The sequence below is a fragment of the Melospiza melodia genome, chromosome 27 (assembly GCF_035770615.1).
Source record: "Melospiza melodia melodia isolate bMelMel2 chromosome 27, bMelMel2.pri, whole genome shotgun sequence".
NCBI lineage: Eukaryota > Metazoa > Chordata > Aves > Passeriformes > Passerellidae > Melospiza > Melospiza melodia.
Window position 1 is genome coordinate 10242600 of NC_086220.1, and position 19362 is coordinate 10261961.

Here is a 19362-nt window from a genome sequence, read left to right on the forward strand (position 1 = left end):
ATTGGTATCTGGCGTGAGAAAAATCAGTCCCATGTAGCTCCTTCCTTGGCAGATGGAGAATTGGATTTTCTTTGGCATCCTAAATCTGAATGTGCAGTGACCAGTTGAGGATGAGGCTAGTGCCCAGTGTTTCATCAGGTTTTGGGCCAGAGTAGTTTAATTTTGTATTAAAACATCAAGGAAACAGAGAAGGGTTGAAAGTTTAGATTAGCTTGCACAAGTTGGTCTGTGCCTCTGGCTTGGGAGAGAAGTTTGGAGCTTCTGAGTTCCAATTTTGCTGGTAACTTTTGTTCTAACCAGTAGGAAGTGAGTGAGGTTTCATTTTTTTCTTTAGCCACTGGCTAAGTCAGTGCTGGGAGCTGCAGCTGGATTGGCCAGAGGAGTGAGCTGTGTGTAGAACTGAGTTATTTTTGCTCCCAGCCATGAGAACAGCTTTGTTACCCGCCCCTTGAAATAATGCCTTCAGATTGTGGGTACAAATTGTCACCCAAAATATAAAGTGATTCTAGTTCTGACCACCTAATGGGAGTAGTTGTGGGTTGTTGCTTTTTCTTCACTTTTTTTTTTTCCCTTTTTTTCCTTTTGGACCTTGATTACAAAGATTTAATTTGTTCTGAGGCCTGGGGGGAAAAAAAGAATCTTTTTAAATAGCATGTTTCTTTCCACTCTGCCTCTCCACAAGTTCTTCCATGTGACCCATCTTCTGGCAAGGAGCTCAGGAGAAGTGAAGGCACTGAAGTAATTGAAGCAATTGCTGTAGCTCAGAAGGGTGGGAAGTCCTTTCAGAGGCACTGCTGATGGAGCCTCCCTGGATCCCACTGATCCCTCTGCCTTGGATTATAGGAATTAGGAACCAGGCTTTGCAGAAGTGGCTCCTTCTCAGCACCAAGTGGGAGTTTGTGTTATACCTTGTGGTTAAATATATTTGGCCCTTTTCAAGTTGTCCCCTCTCCTGAGCAGTCTAAGAAAAGAAATCCATCCCAGCTGCAAGAGTGGAGGAACCTAGAAACAAGGGAATATCAGGTTTTCCTGGCTTTACCACCAAATAATTTGCATTTAAGAAATCAAGCAGTCTTTAGCTTACCCAGCCCTGGTGTATTTTTGGCCTTTCTCTTCCTTAGTAGGCAAAAAATTAAAAAAAGGAGACTCACTTGTACATCTTTCATAATTCCTGGTTGTCTCTTTGGGATCCTGTAGGACAGGAACAGCACCAGCTGAGAAGGGCTCCAGACAGGGATGCTGTGGGGTGTTGAAAGGCATCTCTGGGATGCTGGCAGCCAAATCCTTCTTTCAGTTTGCAGTGATCAATCTCCTGCACAGAGTTTGGCCTGGGGATGCTCAGGAACACAAGATCTCCATGGAAGGCCGCTATCAATTTCTTTTTATCTTCCTGATATTGCTCAGTCTGTCTAGTTGAGAAAGTTTTATCCTGCTCAGGAGGATTCCCAGATCCCTGTTTTGCCATTATGGATGACTTAGAGGAGCAGAGTTTGTTTGTGGGCTTTTAATTTTATTACAGAGTCCTTAGCCCGTTTCCAGGCCTGGTGGGTGCTGTGGAAAAGCTCACTGGGTATCCTGGAACTGGGGCAAATCATGCCATGCATCATCTTTAATTAAACAGGGATCAGCCCAGCAGGAAAAGGAAAAGGAGGTTCTGCTTTTTGGGTTCTTGGGAAGTGTTGAATTTATGTGCCTTTACAAGTCCTTGGCCTTTGCACATGGATATTGTGCATAGTGTTCATGTTGGAATTCAGGGCAATAAAGGGAATATTCCTTGGGCTGGAGCATCACCCTTCAGGAGGTGCTGGTCCCCTGGCAGGGGCATTGTCAGGTTGTTCAGCTCTGGGATCTGCCTGAGGAATGTCCTGTGGATCCCTCTGGGTGGGGCCTTCAGGATTCCTTCCACAGGATCGTGGTTGTTGTGTCATTAACCAAACTTTCTCCCTGGTGCCTTGTAAAGAGCCCTGCCTCCCTGTGAGTGTCCTGGCTGCTCTCCCTTCCTGTGGCAGGCAGGCTGAGGAATTTCTCTGTAAAATTCACTCCTTCCCCAGGGAGTCTCCATCAGGATTGCAGCCAAACTAAACTTAGATTGCAATTGCACAGGAGAAGTGGAGTAGAGTATTCTGTGTCTGGGTGTAATAGAGGAATAGTGATCCTTGGGATAGATCTCCTTCTCCCAGGAGATTCCCTAGTTTCTTCTCCTTAGCAAAAAAATTCTTCCTGGAGAGTTGTATCCAGTTTATTCAGTGCTAGCTTGGACTTTTGAGTCTTGGGTTTTGAGGCTGAAGGAGTCACACATTTCCAGGTAAAAAGTTCCTTTGTGCAGCCATGGAAGCAGCTCTGGGGGAAGCAGATTGGATCCGTTTGGGTTTGGATTGCAGATCTGCTCTGCTGCAGGGCTCTTTGGAGTGTTGGGTTTGTTGGGAGGGATTTTCTCTCTCATTATGGAACATGGGACAGGTTTTACCTCGCCCCAGTCTCTCTCTCTCATGGGCTGCCTTGAAGGAGTTCCTGATGTCTTTGGGAAGGATGTGGGGCATGAGGCAGGGGTTCCACCAGGCTCTTCATCCCTGCCCAGCCACAGAACTTGGCATCTCTGGTGTTTGAGCTCCCAGGTTCGCCCCAAAAGCCATTAATAAACCAGGAGGACAGTCTGGCAGGGTTTTGCAGGTCCTGACACAGCAAGGTCATGTTTAAATTTTTGTGGCAGCAAACTGGGCAGTTGGGGCAAAAATTTTGGAATTCCTACCCCAGAATGTTCTTAATTTGGTCAGTGTAGTGGTGAGCCTGAGGGAGAAATCTCCTCCCTGTCCTGGACAGTTTATTTTCATCTTATTGTAGAGTGGGAACAGTTTTAACCTCAGTATTCTGCTGTTTTGCCCTATTGGGAAACCATTTTGTTTATTTAGTGATGTTTCACTCCGGTTCATATGTGAATTTTGATCTGAAAAGTGTCCTATCAATGGCAGAAAGGATTTTAACCAACTGAAAATATTCCTGATCCAAGGTTCATTTCTGGGTGTGTGTTCTGGCCTTGGGTCCTTGCAGTGTGGATTGAAGGAAATGAGGTTTTGTTGGGTAGGGAGAGGAATGAGGCTGCAGAGCTTTGGCAGAAAAATCTTGTCAGTGAGTGTCCCCAGCAGTTGTGGGGTGGTTTTGGTTTGATTATCTCTCCCTCTGTGGAGCAGTTGCTGAGCTGGGGCACAGGAGGCTGTCAGGAAGCCCTGCTTGGGCTCTCCATCCTTTCCAACTGGTCATTTCAGCTGCTCTGGGAGTGCTTGAAGTGGAATAAAGTTGAGCTCTGTCAGCTGCGTCCCCTGACCTGGAAATAATCAATGCAACAGGCTGAAATGCAGCACAAAACTGTCAGAGCTGCCATGGAGGGAGGCAGGCAGCCTGCTTCCTTAAAATTTCAGTTTAAAATGAATAATTTCAGCAACTTTTTCAGGGGGCAGGGAGAAGGAACCTTTTATAGTTGAATCTGCTGGTCACTTCAAACCCTTTTTTTTCCCCTCTCCTTTTTTTTCTCTTTCCATATGGGACTTCCTGCTTCTGTTTGGTTTGTGTTTGGCCTTTTGAGCTCCTCTTATTGCATGCCTTAGGAGAGGGATTAGCAGTGTGTGCATTTCAAAGCAGGGCAGCACAGTGGATATGCAGATAAAGCCACCAGCACCCCGGGCTTCCCCAGGAGCACCTGAAGCTCTGGCAGTGCAGATCCCTGCCTGCCTTCAGTTCGTGCCATCTGCAGGGTTTTATCCAGGCTGTGGTGATTCTGTAAGGTAAAAATGTATTTTTCTTTGTTCAGTGCTCCTCTGCCCAAGGTTTGCATGTTGTGTGACTGTGCCCAGCATTCCTGCATGGCTCCTTGAGGAGGCTGTGCCTTTTCCCCCAAGTTTGTGTATTTTGTTAGCTGTGCAGAGCATCCCCAGAGCCACCCCGACCTTCAGCTGCTCAGTGACGCCTTTCACACTGGGCCCTGCCCCAGGGCAGCTTTGCTGTGTGTCCGTGGGGCAGTTCTCTGTCGTGGCACCCCTTCCTGGGCTCTGAGGGGAGCTGATGCCCTGTGCCAGGGGTTCTCCCCACGCTGGGGCCGCTCCCCTGCGCAGAGCATCCCAGGGGAGCCGCCGCAGGAGCTGTGCTGTGTGCTGCGCTCAGTGCCGGGCTCGTTTCCTGTTTCTATTCTGGTCTAGAGCAGCTCAGCTCGGCTTCCTGCCTGTGCCTCTGCATTCCCCACAGCCCAGCCCTTCCCTCACCCGCCCTGCTCTGGGCAGCGCAGCTGGGACCCCCGTGGGACCCTCCCCGGGCCAGCCATGGGTGAGAGGGGCTGCAGGGTGGGCAGCCCTGGCTGGGGGGCCTGGCTATGCTCTGGACTCTGCTGCTCACATTGCTGTGTGCCATGGGCCCTGAGCCCCTTCCCCAGGGCAGGGTGAGCCCCTCAAAAGGGCAGGGTCAGCCCCTGCTCTGCCCAGCCCCTGCTCTCCCAGCAGCTCAGGCTGCGGGCCGGGGAAGTCAGGCTTTCACTTCCTCTCTGCTGCTGCCTTTTAGGCTCACTGCACACCCTTTAAAAGGTACAGAATCCTCTTGTGAGTCTGGCATTTGATGCTCACCCTCTTCCCTCTCCATGCAATGAGCCCTGCCAGAGGGGAGCCCACCCTCACCTCCTTCCCTTTCCATGCAGATCAGCGCTGCCAGACAGGAGCCCACCGTGCTGGGAGGGAGGGGCTGTGCTGGTGAGACCCTCCTCTGGAGGGTGTTCAACCCTGGGGTGCTTCAAACACCTCCCCACCTGAGCTCTCATTCCAGTTTCCCTCTTACTGTGCTTCTGGCACGCTGGATTGACTTGTCTTGGAGACATGTGGGATCATAAATACCACGGGGAAAACTCTTCCCACGTGGTGCCCATGTGTGGGGCACGGCAGGGGCCCAAGGCTTGGGATGTCCTATGGGCTGGGATGGGTCACACCAGCATCCCAGTCAGCCCTGGGAACTGGAGGAGGTGTAGGATTGGTTTTTATTGCAGTTTTGAATCTGGAAAGAAGAAGCTTCTATTAAGGGAAAGGGAAAAAAAAAAGGTTTAATTTCCTGAAAGGACAAGAAGTGACATCTCCAGGCATGGACTGTTCTGGCGCCCTGACCCCGAGGGCAGCCTGGCCTGGGCCAGGTTTCCATGGATATGGTGCCTCTTCCTGTGCTGCTCACTGCCCTGGGCCAGGAGCAGTTCCGTGATTCCCTCCAAACGTGTCTCAGCCTCCCCATCCCACCCAGAGCAGCACCCAGGCCTGGGGTGGCACTGCAGACAGCTCTGGGCATGATGCCCCAGTGCCAAGGGGCCAAACCCTTCCCACAGGCTCCAGGGAGTTTTGGAAGGAGCTGCAGCCTCCAGCTGTCTCTTAGAATCCATCCAGGATCACAGACTGGGTTGGGTTGGGAAGGACCCTAAAGGTCATTTGGTTCCAGCCCCCTGCCACAGGCAGGGACAACTTCCAGGGGAGGAACCACTGGATTCACCACACTTGCAGATGCCTGAGACCTTATAAATCTTGTTCTGTCCTAAAATCTTCCTCCTGCTTTTTTAGAAATTGATTCTGTCACTGTTAATTGTTTCAGAGGCTGATGAGAATACTAAAAGCTGATTTATCTTAAAGTCCAAAGTATTGCCTGAACCGGGGCCTTCTAAATTTTGTAATAATTTCAGCCTCTTGCCTTTGCTGCTTCCCTTTGCCCACCGTGGCTGGGGAGGTTGGCAAGGTGGCGCAGTCACATGCTGGGATGACTAAATGCTCTGGAGTGTCAGTGTGTGGAACATGAGCCTGGAAAGTGCCTTCCAGAGAAGCTGGGCAATGGGAATATCCTCATGTCTGGCAGTGCAAGGGGAGCTTCCTGCCTGATCCTGATCCTGGGTTTTCTGGAGCTGGGCAATGGGAATATCCTCATGTCTGGCAGTGCAAGGGGAGCTTCCTGCCTGATCCTGATCCTGGATTCTCTGGGAGCTGGGACTCGTCTTCAGACTTGGATGAGGAGATGTAAGATCCTGTGGAAGGAAAACAAAAGCTCTGTGAATAAGCAGGTCTGTCAGCTGAGGCCTGCACTCATCTCCCTCCTGCACCTCCTTTCCCACTGATGGCTTGGAGATCCCTGCATCCCCAGACCTGCCAGAAATCAGGGAGAGCATCCCCTGGTGCTGCTGCCATGTTGCTTCCTCCTGTGCCCAGATCCTCCTGCCTCTTTCCTGAGCTTATTTTGGGGTCAGAGTTGCTGTGGGGGCTGGAGGTGTCACCCTTCTGTGCTGATGGATGGGACAGCTTCTGGGACAGCTGAAGTGACACCACCCTGGCTGGGAAAATTCGGCATTTTTGCGCTGCTTTGGATGTTTGATGTGGTACCAACCTTTGTGTAAAGCTGGGAGTCCTTTTTGTCAGCTGAGCAGCCTCCAAAGGGTTAAGTGGGAGCTCCTGTGTGGGGTTTTGCTGCTGCACCTCGCAGGGTCCTGTGGAAGAGCCCGGGTGGGAATGCTGCCCTTCCACACGGCGCTTCTCCCTCCAGCGACATCTTGTTCTGTGGATGAATCATGGTGCTCCTTCTCCACTTTGTGCTGCAACCACAGCTCTGAATCTCTGCTCTCCAAAGACGGGGAAGATGAGATTTGCTCGCCTGCTCCATGCTCGGAGGGGGAGGAAAGCCCCCTCGCCCTCCCCTTTTTTTTTAATATATTTTATTTTATTTTATTTTATTTTATTTTATTTGGAGGGGGAAGAGAAGGAGGGGTGGCACGGGGAAGGAGCAGGAGATGTGATTAAAGCTCCTGCCGAGGAGATCTGTGGGAGTGGAGTATCGACCTCTGAAAAATCAATGGCTGCTGCGGTAGCTGTTCCGCAAGGCTCCGGCGCAGGAATGTGGCACAGCCAGCAGCCCTTCCTTCCCCTGCCCTGCTCCTGCTCCATCCCCAGCCTGGTCCCTGCCAGCCCACCACCCTCACCCACCTCTCCCGAGCTGGATTAGAGCAGCAGCTTATTTTTGCAATCAGAGTAAAATTCCTCATGTGGCACCGAGCCCCTCCTCCTGCCAGCCTCCCTTCCCTGCAGTGCAGCTCGAGCCAGCAGCTTCTCCCAGTTTGTCTGAAGCCAGCCTGGAAGAATGAGCTTTTCAGCTTCTTTTTTGAGCAAGGAAACTGCACGAATCTCTCTGGCATGTTCCAGTCCCCATCTTAGGTTTGTAATTGCCAGCGCTGCTGCCTGAGAGGAGCTGGAACTCCTTAGAAGGGGAAGGGAATATGGACTCTGCAGCAGAGCCTTGCTGAAGCCTTGCTGCTGTTTGTTTTAGTGAGCAGGTGTTTTCCCCTTGAAGTAGTAAAGTCTAGCACTTCCTTCCTCTCTGTAAGGACTGTGGGGATGGGTGAGTGGCACGTGAGGGCTCCAGGTCCTTGTGGCTCACTCAGTTTGGTACCAAACTCGATGTTTTTTCTCCTGCTGAACTCAGTTCTTGTTGCTCTCCTGTCATCCCTGCTCAGATCAGAGGTGGAGCTTCCAGGGACATATCCAAGGGGCCAATCCCAGTGATTTCATTGCAAATAAATCCCTTTGTTCCTTCTGACTGCTGGGCTTGTCCCATTTTGAAGGAGGGCGTCCCCTTTGTGTCTTGTCCAGCCCATGCCCACCCCAGGAAAGATCCTGAAGGTGCTTTTGGTGCTGGGAAGATGGACTCGTGTTCCTCTCCACAGTGGAGTGAGGGGAATGATGCCATCCCTGGCACAAGCTGCATGTTTTTGGGATAGGACAAGACTTGGAAAATCTCTGTTCTGACTCTTGATTTGTCAGCTTTGGGGACACTGGATGAGAAATCTCTCTGGATGACAAGCATCAGCTTGTTCCCAAGCTCCAGCTTCTGGTTTCTGCTGGGGGAGCAACCTGGAAGAGGCACAGCAGGAAGGCACTGGGGCTGCAGGGCCTCTCCAGACCCTCCTGTCACATCTGGGAAAACCTCAGGTTCCTTTGTGGGGGTGCTGTGAGTGGAGCATGGGGAAGTCTCCAGGAGAAAGTGTTCTTTGGAGCATGAGAGGCAGAATTTGTCTGTGCTGCCAAAGGAGGAACGAGTCTATCCATGTCCCCAAAATAGCAGGGAGATCCTGCCAGTCAGCTGTGTGATTGTTGTGATAGAGAGGATTGAGGTATTTTGGGTGTGGAAATAAAGGGGAAGGAAAGGACAAGCTTGTGATTTTTAAATGTTGGTAGTTCTTGAGTAAGTGGAAAAGCAACTGCACAGAAAAGGAGCTTGTAATAGAAAGTGAGTATTTCAATCAGAAGGAAGGAAGAGCCTTTTTCCCTTTCAGAAAGAACTGGGGAATAAATTTAGCCATTGTTCTCTGGTCTTGCTTGTGAGCATCCTATGGAAACAACTGGCCTTACAGAATTTATAAACTGCAGCACATGCCCATCTCAGACCATAATTTCCCTGAGTGCTGTCTGGTGACCTGATGGTGTGAGATCAGTCCCTGTTCCCCCACACTTCCCTCGTGGAAGGGCCGAGGCTGGGACGGGCAGGGGAGGCTGCAGTCCCTGCTCAGGGATCCCTTCTGCTCTCTGGTCAGTCTTCCTGCTCCTCCAGGTCAGTGGGATGGGCCGGAGCCGAGCCTCGAGTCTCTCTGCTCCTCTGGGACTTTGTTACCTTGATCTTAAGCATTTCTGGCTGTTTCATCTCTCTGTTTGTTTAACAAATGGGCTGTATCAGATAGAGGGGTGCAGATAAAAGAATCCCGGCTGTTTGCAGCACAAACCCTCGGCTCCTTGTGCTGCCAGGCCAGGACTCGCAGGGATCTGTGTGCAGGCTGAGCTGCCCTGGCCCCTGCAGCAGGGTCTGTGTGTGTGAGCAGGAGGTGCTGTGCTGGTTCCTGCTGTCAGCAGCACTGACAGCCCCGCGCTGGCACCGGCCCTGCTCGGGCATCCTCTCTCTCTCACAGCTGGAACCGCTCCCTCCCCGGGTCCCCGTGGGCTTCCGCTATCAGGTCACATCCCAAAATAACACTGGGCAGTATTTCAAGTGAAGAAACTCAGGCTTTGGGGCTGCAGCCAGCCTGGAGTGTGAGATTCTGTGTGAAATAGTTGGAATCCCTCCAGCGTTTTTTGATCTGCATGGCAGATGAGCAATAAAATGCATAAAAAACACATTGGAAACACGTGAGGAAATTCTCCAGACCCTGACGTTTCCTTGAGTTGGCAGAGCTGCTGCTGCTGAGCCTCACCTCCTGTCTGGGCTCCCTGGCTGTGCTGTGGGAGAGGGGAGAGCCCTCGTGCTGCTGCTGTGCCTTCCCAGGGCTGCTCCTGGTGCTCGTGGGAGGCAAATAAAACCTCGCAGGCCCTCTGCTCTTGGGCTGCGTCCAGAACCCCCTGACGGCAGCAGGGCTCCGTTATTTCCATCAGGTTCCGTTGGTTTTAAAGGTTCTCTGCTAACAGGCTGCGGGGAGATGCAGGCATTTCCTTTTCCCCTGCTTTGGGGGTGGCAGAGCTGGAGGTGTCTTTCAGGTTTAATTAACCCCTGGTGCCCTGGTGCTTGACATCCTGAGAGGGAATTTGATGGGAGGAAACCAGCTGCCCCCTGATGAGCTGCTGGGGCTCAGACACTCCAGTCCATGTTTTCTCCTTCCCCTTGCAGGAGTTTCCCTTCTGAGCAGCTCAGTCCTGCTGAATAACACACTCAGAAAATGCTGCTGTGCTGGCAGAACCCTTCTTTGGTGGGAAATGACTTTATTGTTGGAATTCATAAAACTTACCTATCTTTGGAGGTGAAAGTCACTTCAGGAGTTACTCAGTTTTCACGGTCATGTTTCAGCTCATGTCCCAATGCTGGGAAAGGGGGATATGTATTTCACTTCCAACTCATTGGAACTGATAATCTGGGAGCCTGATGCACAGCTGTAGCTCTGGGGGTCCCTCCTGGTGTGTCAGCAATGGGGCACAGCCACCCAGGACCCACCTGCTTCATTAAAATGGGATGTTTTTAAATGCCTTGAGTACTAAAGCACTGATGCACAGGCAAGGTGAAAGGCATGAGCTCTGCAGATTATCTGCTTCTTAGGAGTTAATTTTCAAACCGTTTTTAACGTTCCTTCATTTTATGTCTTGCAGATATTTGGTGATTCAAAGTAAAACCACCTTCATTTATTGAAGGGACATGCCAGTATTTCCATCCAGCTGTAGGCTGGACTGAACTGGTTTCTGGACATTGTGATCCCTTCATGGGCTCTGGAAGAAACCTCTTTGTGTGTCTTGAATCAGTGGCTGCAGTTGGGTGCAGTAAATCTCAGTGAGAGGAGTGTTTTGCTCTTGATTGTTTGTGTTGGTTGATGCTTTTTAATGCAAAATGTAGGAAATAATGTCTCTTTACTCCCACTTCAGATGGTTTCTGCAGTAGGAATGTGGGATTTGTCAAAGTTGTCCAGGGAAAAACACCCAAATAGCTGCATAAAGGAGCAATGCTTTTGATGTTACAATAGGAAAGTAGTGAAAATTGCAAGAGATCTCAGACACTATTTTTAGGCTTTTTCTGCAGTTTTTTAGCTTTCATTGAAATAAAACAAAGCTTTTTTTTTTTTCCCTCAGGAAGATAATACTTGAGCAGTAAGCAAATACACCTCAGAGACTGTGGTGAAGGAAATGAGCTCTCCAACAGGAGCAGTAATGGAAGGGGAGGGAGGACACGCTCTGCACTAAATCATCCCACCAAGTGTCTGGGCTCTGCAGCTCCAAAGTAACGCTGGCCAGCATTTGTTAGAAGCATTTTGTTCAAATTCCATTAAAACAGAGGAAATTGCTGTGCTGGAGCAGCTGAAGGCGGTGCTGAGGCCCAGCTCTGCCCTCTGGGTGTCCCAGTCCCACGGGGTGATGAGGTGCTTGGGTGTCACCATGTTGGCTTTTATTCCTCCACAATTCCCCTTCTCCCTGAGTTCCACATCCTGGCTGTGCTGTCAGAGCCTTTGCACGCCCCTGGCAGGCAGGGCTGGGTCTGGGGGCTCTGCTCCCCCAGGCTGATGAGTTGCAGTGTCTGTTCCAGGTCCCTGTGCACTGCCGGGGCTGGGAGCACGTTCCCTGCCCTGCTGCTGGACCAGGAGCTGTGCTCTCAGTGGGAATGGAACCAGGCTGGCCAGGTGATTTATCAGCTGCCTCGGCCTTTCTCCGTGGGGTTTAAATGAGGTTGGCTCTGCTTGTGCTGCTCAGCTGAGTTCTGTGCAGGGAGAATGACCTGGGATTCCCTCAGGGCTCACCCAGAACCCTTCTGATCCAGAGCTGATTGCTTTGGAAGACTTAGGAGGGGTAAGTGAAGTCCTGGTAAGCTTTGGCCTCCACTTCTTCACCTGCCGTGATCCTTTGAACCTCTGGCAGTGATTTTATCTAATCCCTGGAATAGTTACAACTCCCCAGCTTTCTGTTCAAATAGGCTGCCACTTCCTCTGGCTGGGGCTCTCCTGACTCATTGAGTGCAGGCCAAGCCTGAGCAGCTGATGCACCTTGTTAGCAGCCAGCCAGCACAATTGGGCATGCTGGATCTGATCTGCACATCAGCTCCTTGGAATTAGCCCCATTCCACACTTGCCAGCTGGTTCTTGATGCTGTGGCAATTGGAGGGTTCAGCTCTCTTAGGCTTTTTGTGCTTTTCTTCTGCAAGGTGAATACATGCAGGAGGAAGGGTGTTTTCTAGCCTTGCCTTTGAGAAAAGCTAAACTTTACAGGTTGATGCAGTAACTGCTAATTTTTGCTGTCTTTGAAGAAAGGGAAGTGGGAACCCTGAAGAGTATTTTATGGTTTTCTTTTAAATCTCTGTTTAGTTTGTTTTTATCCATCTCAAGTGAGTAGTTTCCCAGCTCATAGGAGGTTTATGAATTAATTATGGTGAGGCAGGAGTTTTCTGTCTTTCAGAGGCTGAGCCACGTTTCCCTTCCAAGCCATGATCACATGGACTGTCTCCTGTGTTTGCAGCTTTACGTGTGCTGTTGATGCATTCTTTACCTTCCCACCTCTGAACTGAATTAAAAGGAAAATTAGCCGGTTGTTTGGGCCAGCAGCAAACCAGCTCAGGAGCTCCTGGGTTCAGGCTGGCAGCAGGATAGGACATGTCTGGCAGCAGCCTTTGGTACCAGCAGCAAACAGAGTTCACTGACTCCTGAGTGCAGCATGCCCAGGGACAGATGCTCCTCCTGAGCAGTGTGAGAGAGCAGCCCCGTGGCTCTGTGGTTTCTGATGTGTTTCTGTGCCCTGCAGGACCTGTCTGGTTCCATAGATGACCTGCCCATGGGGACCGAAGGAGCCCTGAGCCCTGGAGTAAGCACATCAGGGATTTCCAGCAGCCAAGGAGAGCAGAGTAACCCAGCTCAGTCTCCTTTCTCGCCACATACCTCTCCTCACCTGCCAGGCATCAGAGGACCCTCCCCCTCCCCAGTTGGATCTCCAGCCAGCGTTGCTCAGTCCCGCTCCGGCCCCCTGTCCCCTGCTGCAGTCCCAGGTAACCTCTCACCCCGGCTCTGCTGGGGCTGAATTGTGCTGCCCAGAGCTGCCCTGGGTGCTCACTGAGCTCCTCCGAGCTCCTTGGTGTGTGTGAGAGGTTTCTGGGGTGGATGAGGTGCTGGAGAGCCAGCAGTGCCCTTGCTCTGGCCTGAGTGACCGCTTGCTGCTGTTCTCCCCTTGTCCTGGGCTCGTTTGGGGTTCTGGGCTGTGCCTGCTGGCTGTGTGGGGGTCTGTGCTGATGGTGTGTGTCCTTTTGTGGCCCAGGCAATCAGATGCCTCCCCGCCCTCCCAGTGGCCAGTCGGACACGATCCTGCACCCCTCCATGAACCAGTCGAGCATCGCGCAGGACCGAGGTGGGTCCCCCCCTGCTGCCTCCAGCTCCCTGCCCTGGGCACCTGGCTTCAGGGGGCTGAGCCCTGGAAAGCTGCCCCAGGAATACAGGCTGAAGTGTTGGGGCGCCTTGCAGTAAATTCAGCTCTTGGTGGCTGTTTGGCCTCTGAATGTTCCATCCAAACTGGTGCTTTGGCTTCTAAGATGTTTTCTCTGGCTTTTTAACATGCTTTAAGCTTCAAAACAAGGGGTGCTCACAGCAAGATTGTGTGCCTTTGCCCTTTGAGAGAGTAAAATTTTGCGGGGGAAAAATGAATGTAAAATTTCAGCTCTCCTGGCTGAAGGTATAGAGTTGTCACCCTGAGAAAAGAAACAAGTGAACAAAAACCAAGAACAAGAAGCCCCAAGGATTTGCAGAGCTGTGCTGGCTTCTGCTGTGACACTAAGGGGGTTTTTTCCTGACTAAAACAGGAAATTGGATCTGTTATCTGCTCAGATAACACAGGCTCCTTAATGCAGCCACTAAAATGTGTGCAGGCTGCTGCTGGAAGGATTCTGTCGGTGCTGGGGGCTGTTCCCTGGCACACGTGTGTGCACTGGCAGCTCGGGACGCTTTGCACTAACGCTGTTTTCCCTCCTGGTGTGCAGGGTACATGCAGAGGAACCCCCAGATGCCCCAGTACAGCTCCCCCCAGCCCGGCTCAGCCTTATCCCCCCGGCAGTCCTCGGGAGCACAGATGCACGCCGGCATGGGGCCCTACCAGCAGAACTCCATGGGGAGCTACGGACCCCAGGGCGGCCAGTACGGACCTCAAGGTGGGAACGGGGCCAGCAAAGGCCTCTCTCTGTCCTCATGTCCTGTTGGGGCCCCAGGTTGCCCAGAAAAGCTGTGGCTGCCCCATCCCTGGAAGTGTTCATGGCCTGGTTGGAGCAGGCTGGGATAGTGGAAGGTGGCCCTGCCCATGGGATGATCTTCAAGGTCCTTCCAAACCACTCCATGATTCCGTGATAAATGTTTTGATTTGTCCCCTCTTAAACTGTGGGTGATACCAACCAGAGCATTGCTCCTGTTGAGATTGATGGGATATGTTGCTTTCAGGGATAGCTGTACTTCTAAAAGTAGGATTCTTCCAACTTATTTAGGAATAAGCATGTTGTGCCTCCCATGTAATTGTGACAAAGGGATGGCTCTCTTTGGAGAGGAAGATGATGCCTCTTTTGGGAAGGGTTAATGTGGGATTTTCCATCCTGTCCTGGGCCATTTAGCTCTCTGTGCTGGGCTGAGGTTTGGGAGAGTTTCAGGCAGCTTCTGAATCGATGTTGTTACTTGGCTGTGTCAAAACACATTTTACGTGGCTTATATCCAAGTACTTTGACTTTGTGTTGAGGTGTGAACACTCCCCCTCATCTCTGTTAGTGATCTTTAAATATTTGCCGATAGAGGATTTCTGTGGTGATTCATGAACGGAACGGGGTGAGTGACGCCGCGTTCCCCTGTGCTCTCTCCCCAGGAGGGTACCCCAGGCAGCCAAACTACAACGCCATGTCCAACGCCAACTACCCCAGCCCGGGCATGGGGGGCAGCATGAACCCCATGGGGGCGGGCAGCCAGATGCACGGCCAGAGCGGGGTGCCCCCGTACAGCGGGCTGCCCCCGGGCAGGATGGGCCACGGGGCCATGGGCAGCCGGCCCTACGGGCCCAACATGGCCAACATGCCCCCGCAGGTGGGCAGCGGGATGTGCCCCCCGCCCGCCGGCATGAACCGCAAGGCGCAGGAGGCGGCCGCCGCCGCCATGCACGCCGCTGCCAACTCCATCCAGAACAGGTAGGGGGGCACGGCTGGCACGGGGCTGGCACACGGCGCTGCACGGGGCCGGGCAGAGCCTGGCGCACCGCGCTGCACAGGGCCGGGCAGAGCCTGGCGCACCGCGCTGCACAGGGCCGGGCAGAGCCTGGCACACCGCGCTGCACAGGGCCGGGCAGAGCCTGGCGCACCGCGCTGCACGGGGCCGGGCAGAGCCTGGCACACCGCGCTGCACGGGGCTGGGGGGGATTGGGGGAATGCTCACAGAGGTTCCTGGAGGTTTGTCCTTCATGGGCGTTTGATTTCCAAGGGAAGTGTTAAAAAAGAAAGAGAGTAAACCCTGGAGGAGCTGTGTGTGTGTTGGAATGCCCAGAGCAGCTGTGGTTCCCCCATCCCTGGCAGTGCCCAAGGCCAGGTTGGACACAGCCTGGAGCAGCCTGGGATAGTGGAAGGTGTCCCTGCCCATGGTGAGGGTTGAACAGGGGGTGATCTTTAGGGTCTGTCCAGCCCAAACCATTCCAGCCCTCTATACATCATTTATGACATACTTAGGGAGTTTTTAATGCTCACAAGGGAATTATTTAACTCTGAGATCCCTACAATTGTTTTTGCATTTTGCTTTCTGGTGCTCTCTGTTCCCTGGGTGACTTGGAGATGCTGTCCCTGCGCTGCAGCCCCTAAACCCAGCAGCCACCCAGCTGTGTGTGTGATCCAAGGCATTGCTTGTCCACTGTGAGGAACTTCTTCCTTTTAGGGCCTTGATGAGCAGCTGTGGGAAAGGAGCTGGAATTCAGCTCTGAACTTTGCACTGTTTTCTGTGGTTGTTTTCCCCTTTATTGCCCATTTCAGAGTAGGTGTGTGTGGCCTACCAGAATGCCAGGGGAGCCATGAACGTGCTCTTAAATTGGGTTCCCCCAGAAGTGGTGGATTATTTGTTGTCTGACTGGACCCTGCTCTTTATCTTCACCTGAGGGCTGCTCCTGCAGCCTCCTGCTTTTACCTGTGCCTGCCAAGGCTCAAGTTCCCAAACCCCTATGAAGGCACCCAAGCCTGTCCCTCTGAGGAAGAAGTTTGAGCCACAGTACATGGAAAACAATGCTTCCAGCTCAGGACATTCCACCATTCTAAATCCTGTATTCTCACTACACTGCCCAGGGCTGCAGAGTCTGCAGGTTAAAGGCAATTTCACAGCTGAAATGAGGCTCAGTTTGTGGATCTAGGAGAACAAGATGAAGGGTGAAAATGTTCAGAGCTCAAGTCCCACTTTCCAAAGGGTTTGCATCCTCTTTTCTCTTGAGAATGTGGCTTGGGCTCTGGGCACTGAGCTTTACAAGAGCACCTGATCTTTGTTCTTGGTTTGGGGCAAGTCACTTCTCCTTGTCCTTTAAAGTTTCTTTTAGCAAAGCTGCTTTGTCAGAAGGCAATATCCTAGTGCCTAGCATGTGGAGTAATTGTGTGTTTCTTCCTCCTCCAGGCCTCCTGGTTATCCCAACATGAACCAGGGGGGAATGATGGGCACTGGGCCTCCTTATGGGCAGGGAATTAACAGCATGGCTGGCATGATGAACCCCCAGGGCCCCCCCTACCCCATGGGGGGCAACATGGCCAACAACTCTGCAGGTAAGCCAGAGCTTTGGGACCTCACTGATGTCGCTGCGTGGAAGGAGAATCAGTGTTAAAGATTCCTTTAACTTCCCAGGGATGGCAGCCAGCCCTGAAATGATGGGACTCGGGGATGTCAAATTAACACCTGCAACTAAAATGAACAACAAGGCAGATGGGACGCCCAAAGCAGAATCCAAGTCAAAGGTAAAACGTTCTGGGTTTTGTTTTTATTGACTCCCATCCTCCTCGGCATCCAGGGAAATAAAGCCATGTGTTGTGTTGGATTGAACAGTGGAGGGGAACGCTTCCCAGTCCTGTGGGACACATGGATTTCACCAGGAAAACAAATTCAGTATTAGGAATTATTACCTGCCACAGTGAAACTGCCAAAAGCAGCGTAAACAAACCTGAGTTTGTTGGTGGAGTGGGCCTGGAGCGAGGCAGCTCTCAGCTGGGACGTGGTAACTAAAGTGTTGCAGTTGTTTCACAAACAGACCTCTCACTAATCCTGTATCAAAGCCAGAAGAGGGAGGCAAACAAGTTCTTCAGGGAGTGTTTTTCTTTGCATTGCTGCTACCAGTTTCAAAAGAACCACCAGAAAAGCAGTTTCTGAGCCCCTGGTCTCCTCCTTTGCTACCTGAAGGAAAACAAATGCTCAGCAGGTTTGATCCCTGTGCCAGCAGCAAGAAGATCCAGGAGATCTCTCACTTCTGCTCCTGTGTTCTGGCATCTGCCTCTCCTATTTATGGCAAAAGAGGAGTTGAATGTTCTTAGCCACAAATCAGGGCTGGTCTGTGCTGTGAAGGAATCTCATGTGCCATGAACACACTCAGTTCTGGGTCTGGGGTTCACCTGGAACATACCAGTTTTGAGGAACACCTCTAGTTCAGGAGATCATTCTTAAGTAAGGATTTGGAGTGCCAGAGCCATCTCTGCCTCCACTCCAGGTGGTGAAGGACACAGGAGACAGGGCCAGATGCCCCCTGGGACATGGAGGAGCTGCTGTGGTGCCGCTCAGTCCTGATCTCTCTTTCCTTCTCCTAGAAGTCCAGTTCCTCTACCACGACCAACGAGAAGATCACCAAGCTGTACGAGCTGGGAGGGGAGCCCGAGAGGAAGCTGTGGGTGGATCGATACCTGGCCTTCACTGAGGAGAAGGCCATGGGCATGACCAACCTGCCAGCCGTGGGCAGGAAGCCCCTGGACCTGTACAGGCTCTACATCTCTGTCAAGGAGATCGGGGGATTGACTCAGGTCAGTGACCCCAGCACAAAGATCAGCTCTGGGGCCAGATGTGAGCCATGCATTTCCATTTAGCCTTAACATTTTATCTGTTTTATTTCTGTAAATAAAACCCAGCACCCTTTAAGGGAGCCAGATGTCTGCTCCCCCTTTGTCTGGGTGAGAACAGTCTGTGGCCAGATCCAATCCAAGCCCTTTTTCCTGCTTGCCCAGTGCAAAGATTGGTGACACTGCCTTTGTTTTTGCATCTGGCTGTCAGCTGACCTCGTGCCTAATTTGATTTGCAATCTGTCCCTGGAAATGTGAAAAGTTTCCTGTAGGTGAAGAAGGGAGTTCAGTGGTTTTGGGGTTGCTCTGCTTGGCCCTCAGTGCACCCTTTGTGTGAGCTGGGAAGGGTTGATGTCTCCTCTGGGAGGGGGTACAGCTGGGATTTGGAGTTCAGAGCCTCCTGTTTGCTCGTGCAGGTCAACAAGAACAAGAAGTGGCGCGAGCTGGCCACCAACCTGAACGTGGGCACGTCGAGCAGCGCAGCCAGCTCCCTGAAGAAGCAGTACATCCAGTGTCTGTACGCCTTCGAGTGCAAGATCGAGCGCGGCGAGGATCCCCCGCCCGACATCTTCGCAGCTGCTGACTCCAAGAAATCCCAGACCAAGATCCAGCCCCCGTCTCCAGGTGAGGCCAGGCCTGGTTTGAGCAGGGCTGTGTGAGCAGGAGGGTCTGTGGCACCTGCTGGGGGCCAGGCTGGTCCAAACTGCCAAATGCCCCCCGTTCTCTGGCTGTGCAGGATAGAAGTGCTTTGGTAAAGTGGGAGTGGGTGAGACTGGGAGTGAGTTGAGCCTCTTGGGATTCAGTTTGTGTGTCCAAGCTCTGGATTAAGCTTGAGAGAAAGGAAATTCTAAAAATACACACACACACCTCTGTGCTTGCTGCTGCATCTCTCTGGAGGAGAGAGAGCTCTGGAGTTTCCCTGCAGGGTGGCTCCAGCAGCAGCCCCTGCTACTGCTCCTGTTTGGGAGCCCACTGTAAAAGCTGAGCTGCTCTGGACTGTGCCAGTGATTCCTTCTGGAGGAGAGGCTGCATGTGGGTGTGCACTCACCCTCCTCAGGAATTCCTGCTCTCAGCCCTCAGCAGGAGCCAGGGAGGGCATTCTGGGGCTCTGTGCTCAGAGCAATAGAGGCCTACAACATGCTTTAGGAATCTTTAAAATGCACCTTTGCTGTTGTTTCAGATTTTAGGGGGTGCTCCTGTTTCTGAATATTTAAGCATAATGCTCAATTCAGATTTGTTAAACAAAAAAAGAAAAGACATGCAGGCCAGCCATGCACGTTGTGCTCTTTAGTCTTTGGAAAGTCTGATCCTTTCTGTCTCATTTGCATTGAGTTCATTGCTTGAATTGCTGCTGAATTTGCCAACTCTCCTTTAAGCTTGAGTTTTCCAGTTTGTCTTATAACTAAAAATCTTCAGATGCTTTTTCTGGTCAGGAGCCTGCTCATGTAGGTGAAACAAAAACTTGGTCTGCTTTGAAGTTCCTATAATGTTTGCAAAAAAATGCCTTTTTGGTTGTGAGAGCTGGCACCATGTTCGTCTGGCTCCTGAGGAGCAGAATAATGAAGTTTTTTTGCCCGCAGTGCAGTTGTGTCCCAGCCCTGCTGGACCCTTCAGGGACAGTGGGCCTGTCCCAGTGCTCTGCTGGGCACCACATTTCTCCTTCCAGCTACAGGAGGGGTTTTGTAAAGAAATAAATCCTGTCTTGTCACTGGTCAGGAAACCTGCCCCATGGAGCTTCAGCCTTGTGTGTTCTGCAAGATAAAGAAACTTCTGTGCCATTAGACTGAACCTCTGTCCAAAGTGGGTCTGAGTTCTGCCCGAACTACACCACAAATCCAA

The 19362-nt window shown here is 51.8% G+C and overlaps 1 protein-coding gene across 2 annotated transcripts in view; it reads left to right on the forward strand.

Annotated features, from left to right (window-relative positions):
* The window catches only part of ARID1A (AT-rich interaction domain 1A), a 53171-nt gene that overhangs the window by 23880 nt on the left and 9929 nt on the right, over window positions 1–19362 (forward strand). Inside the window, exons 5-12 of one of the 2 annotated variants that reach the window (XM_063177650.1) lie at window positions 12249–12489; window positions 12756–12845; window positions 13471–13638; window positions 14334–14649; window positions 16103–16248; window positions 16328–16437; window positions 17278–17487; window positions 17940–18147. In XM_063177650.1, coding sequence (XP_063033720.1) covers window positions 12249–12489; window positions 12756–12845; window positions 13471–13638; window positions 14334–14649; window positions 16103–16248; window positions 16328–16437; window positions 17278–17487; window positions 17940–18147 — 1489 coding nt within the window. The remainder of the gene's footprint in view (window positions 1–12248; window positions 12490–12755; window positions 12846–13470; window positions 13639–14333; window positions 14650–16102; window positions 16249–16327; window positions 16438–17277; window positions 17488–17939; window positions 18148–19362) is intronic. The other variant, XM_063177651.1, reaches the window with a different exon arrangement.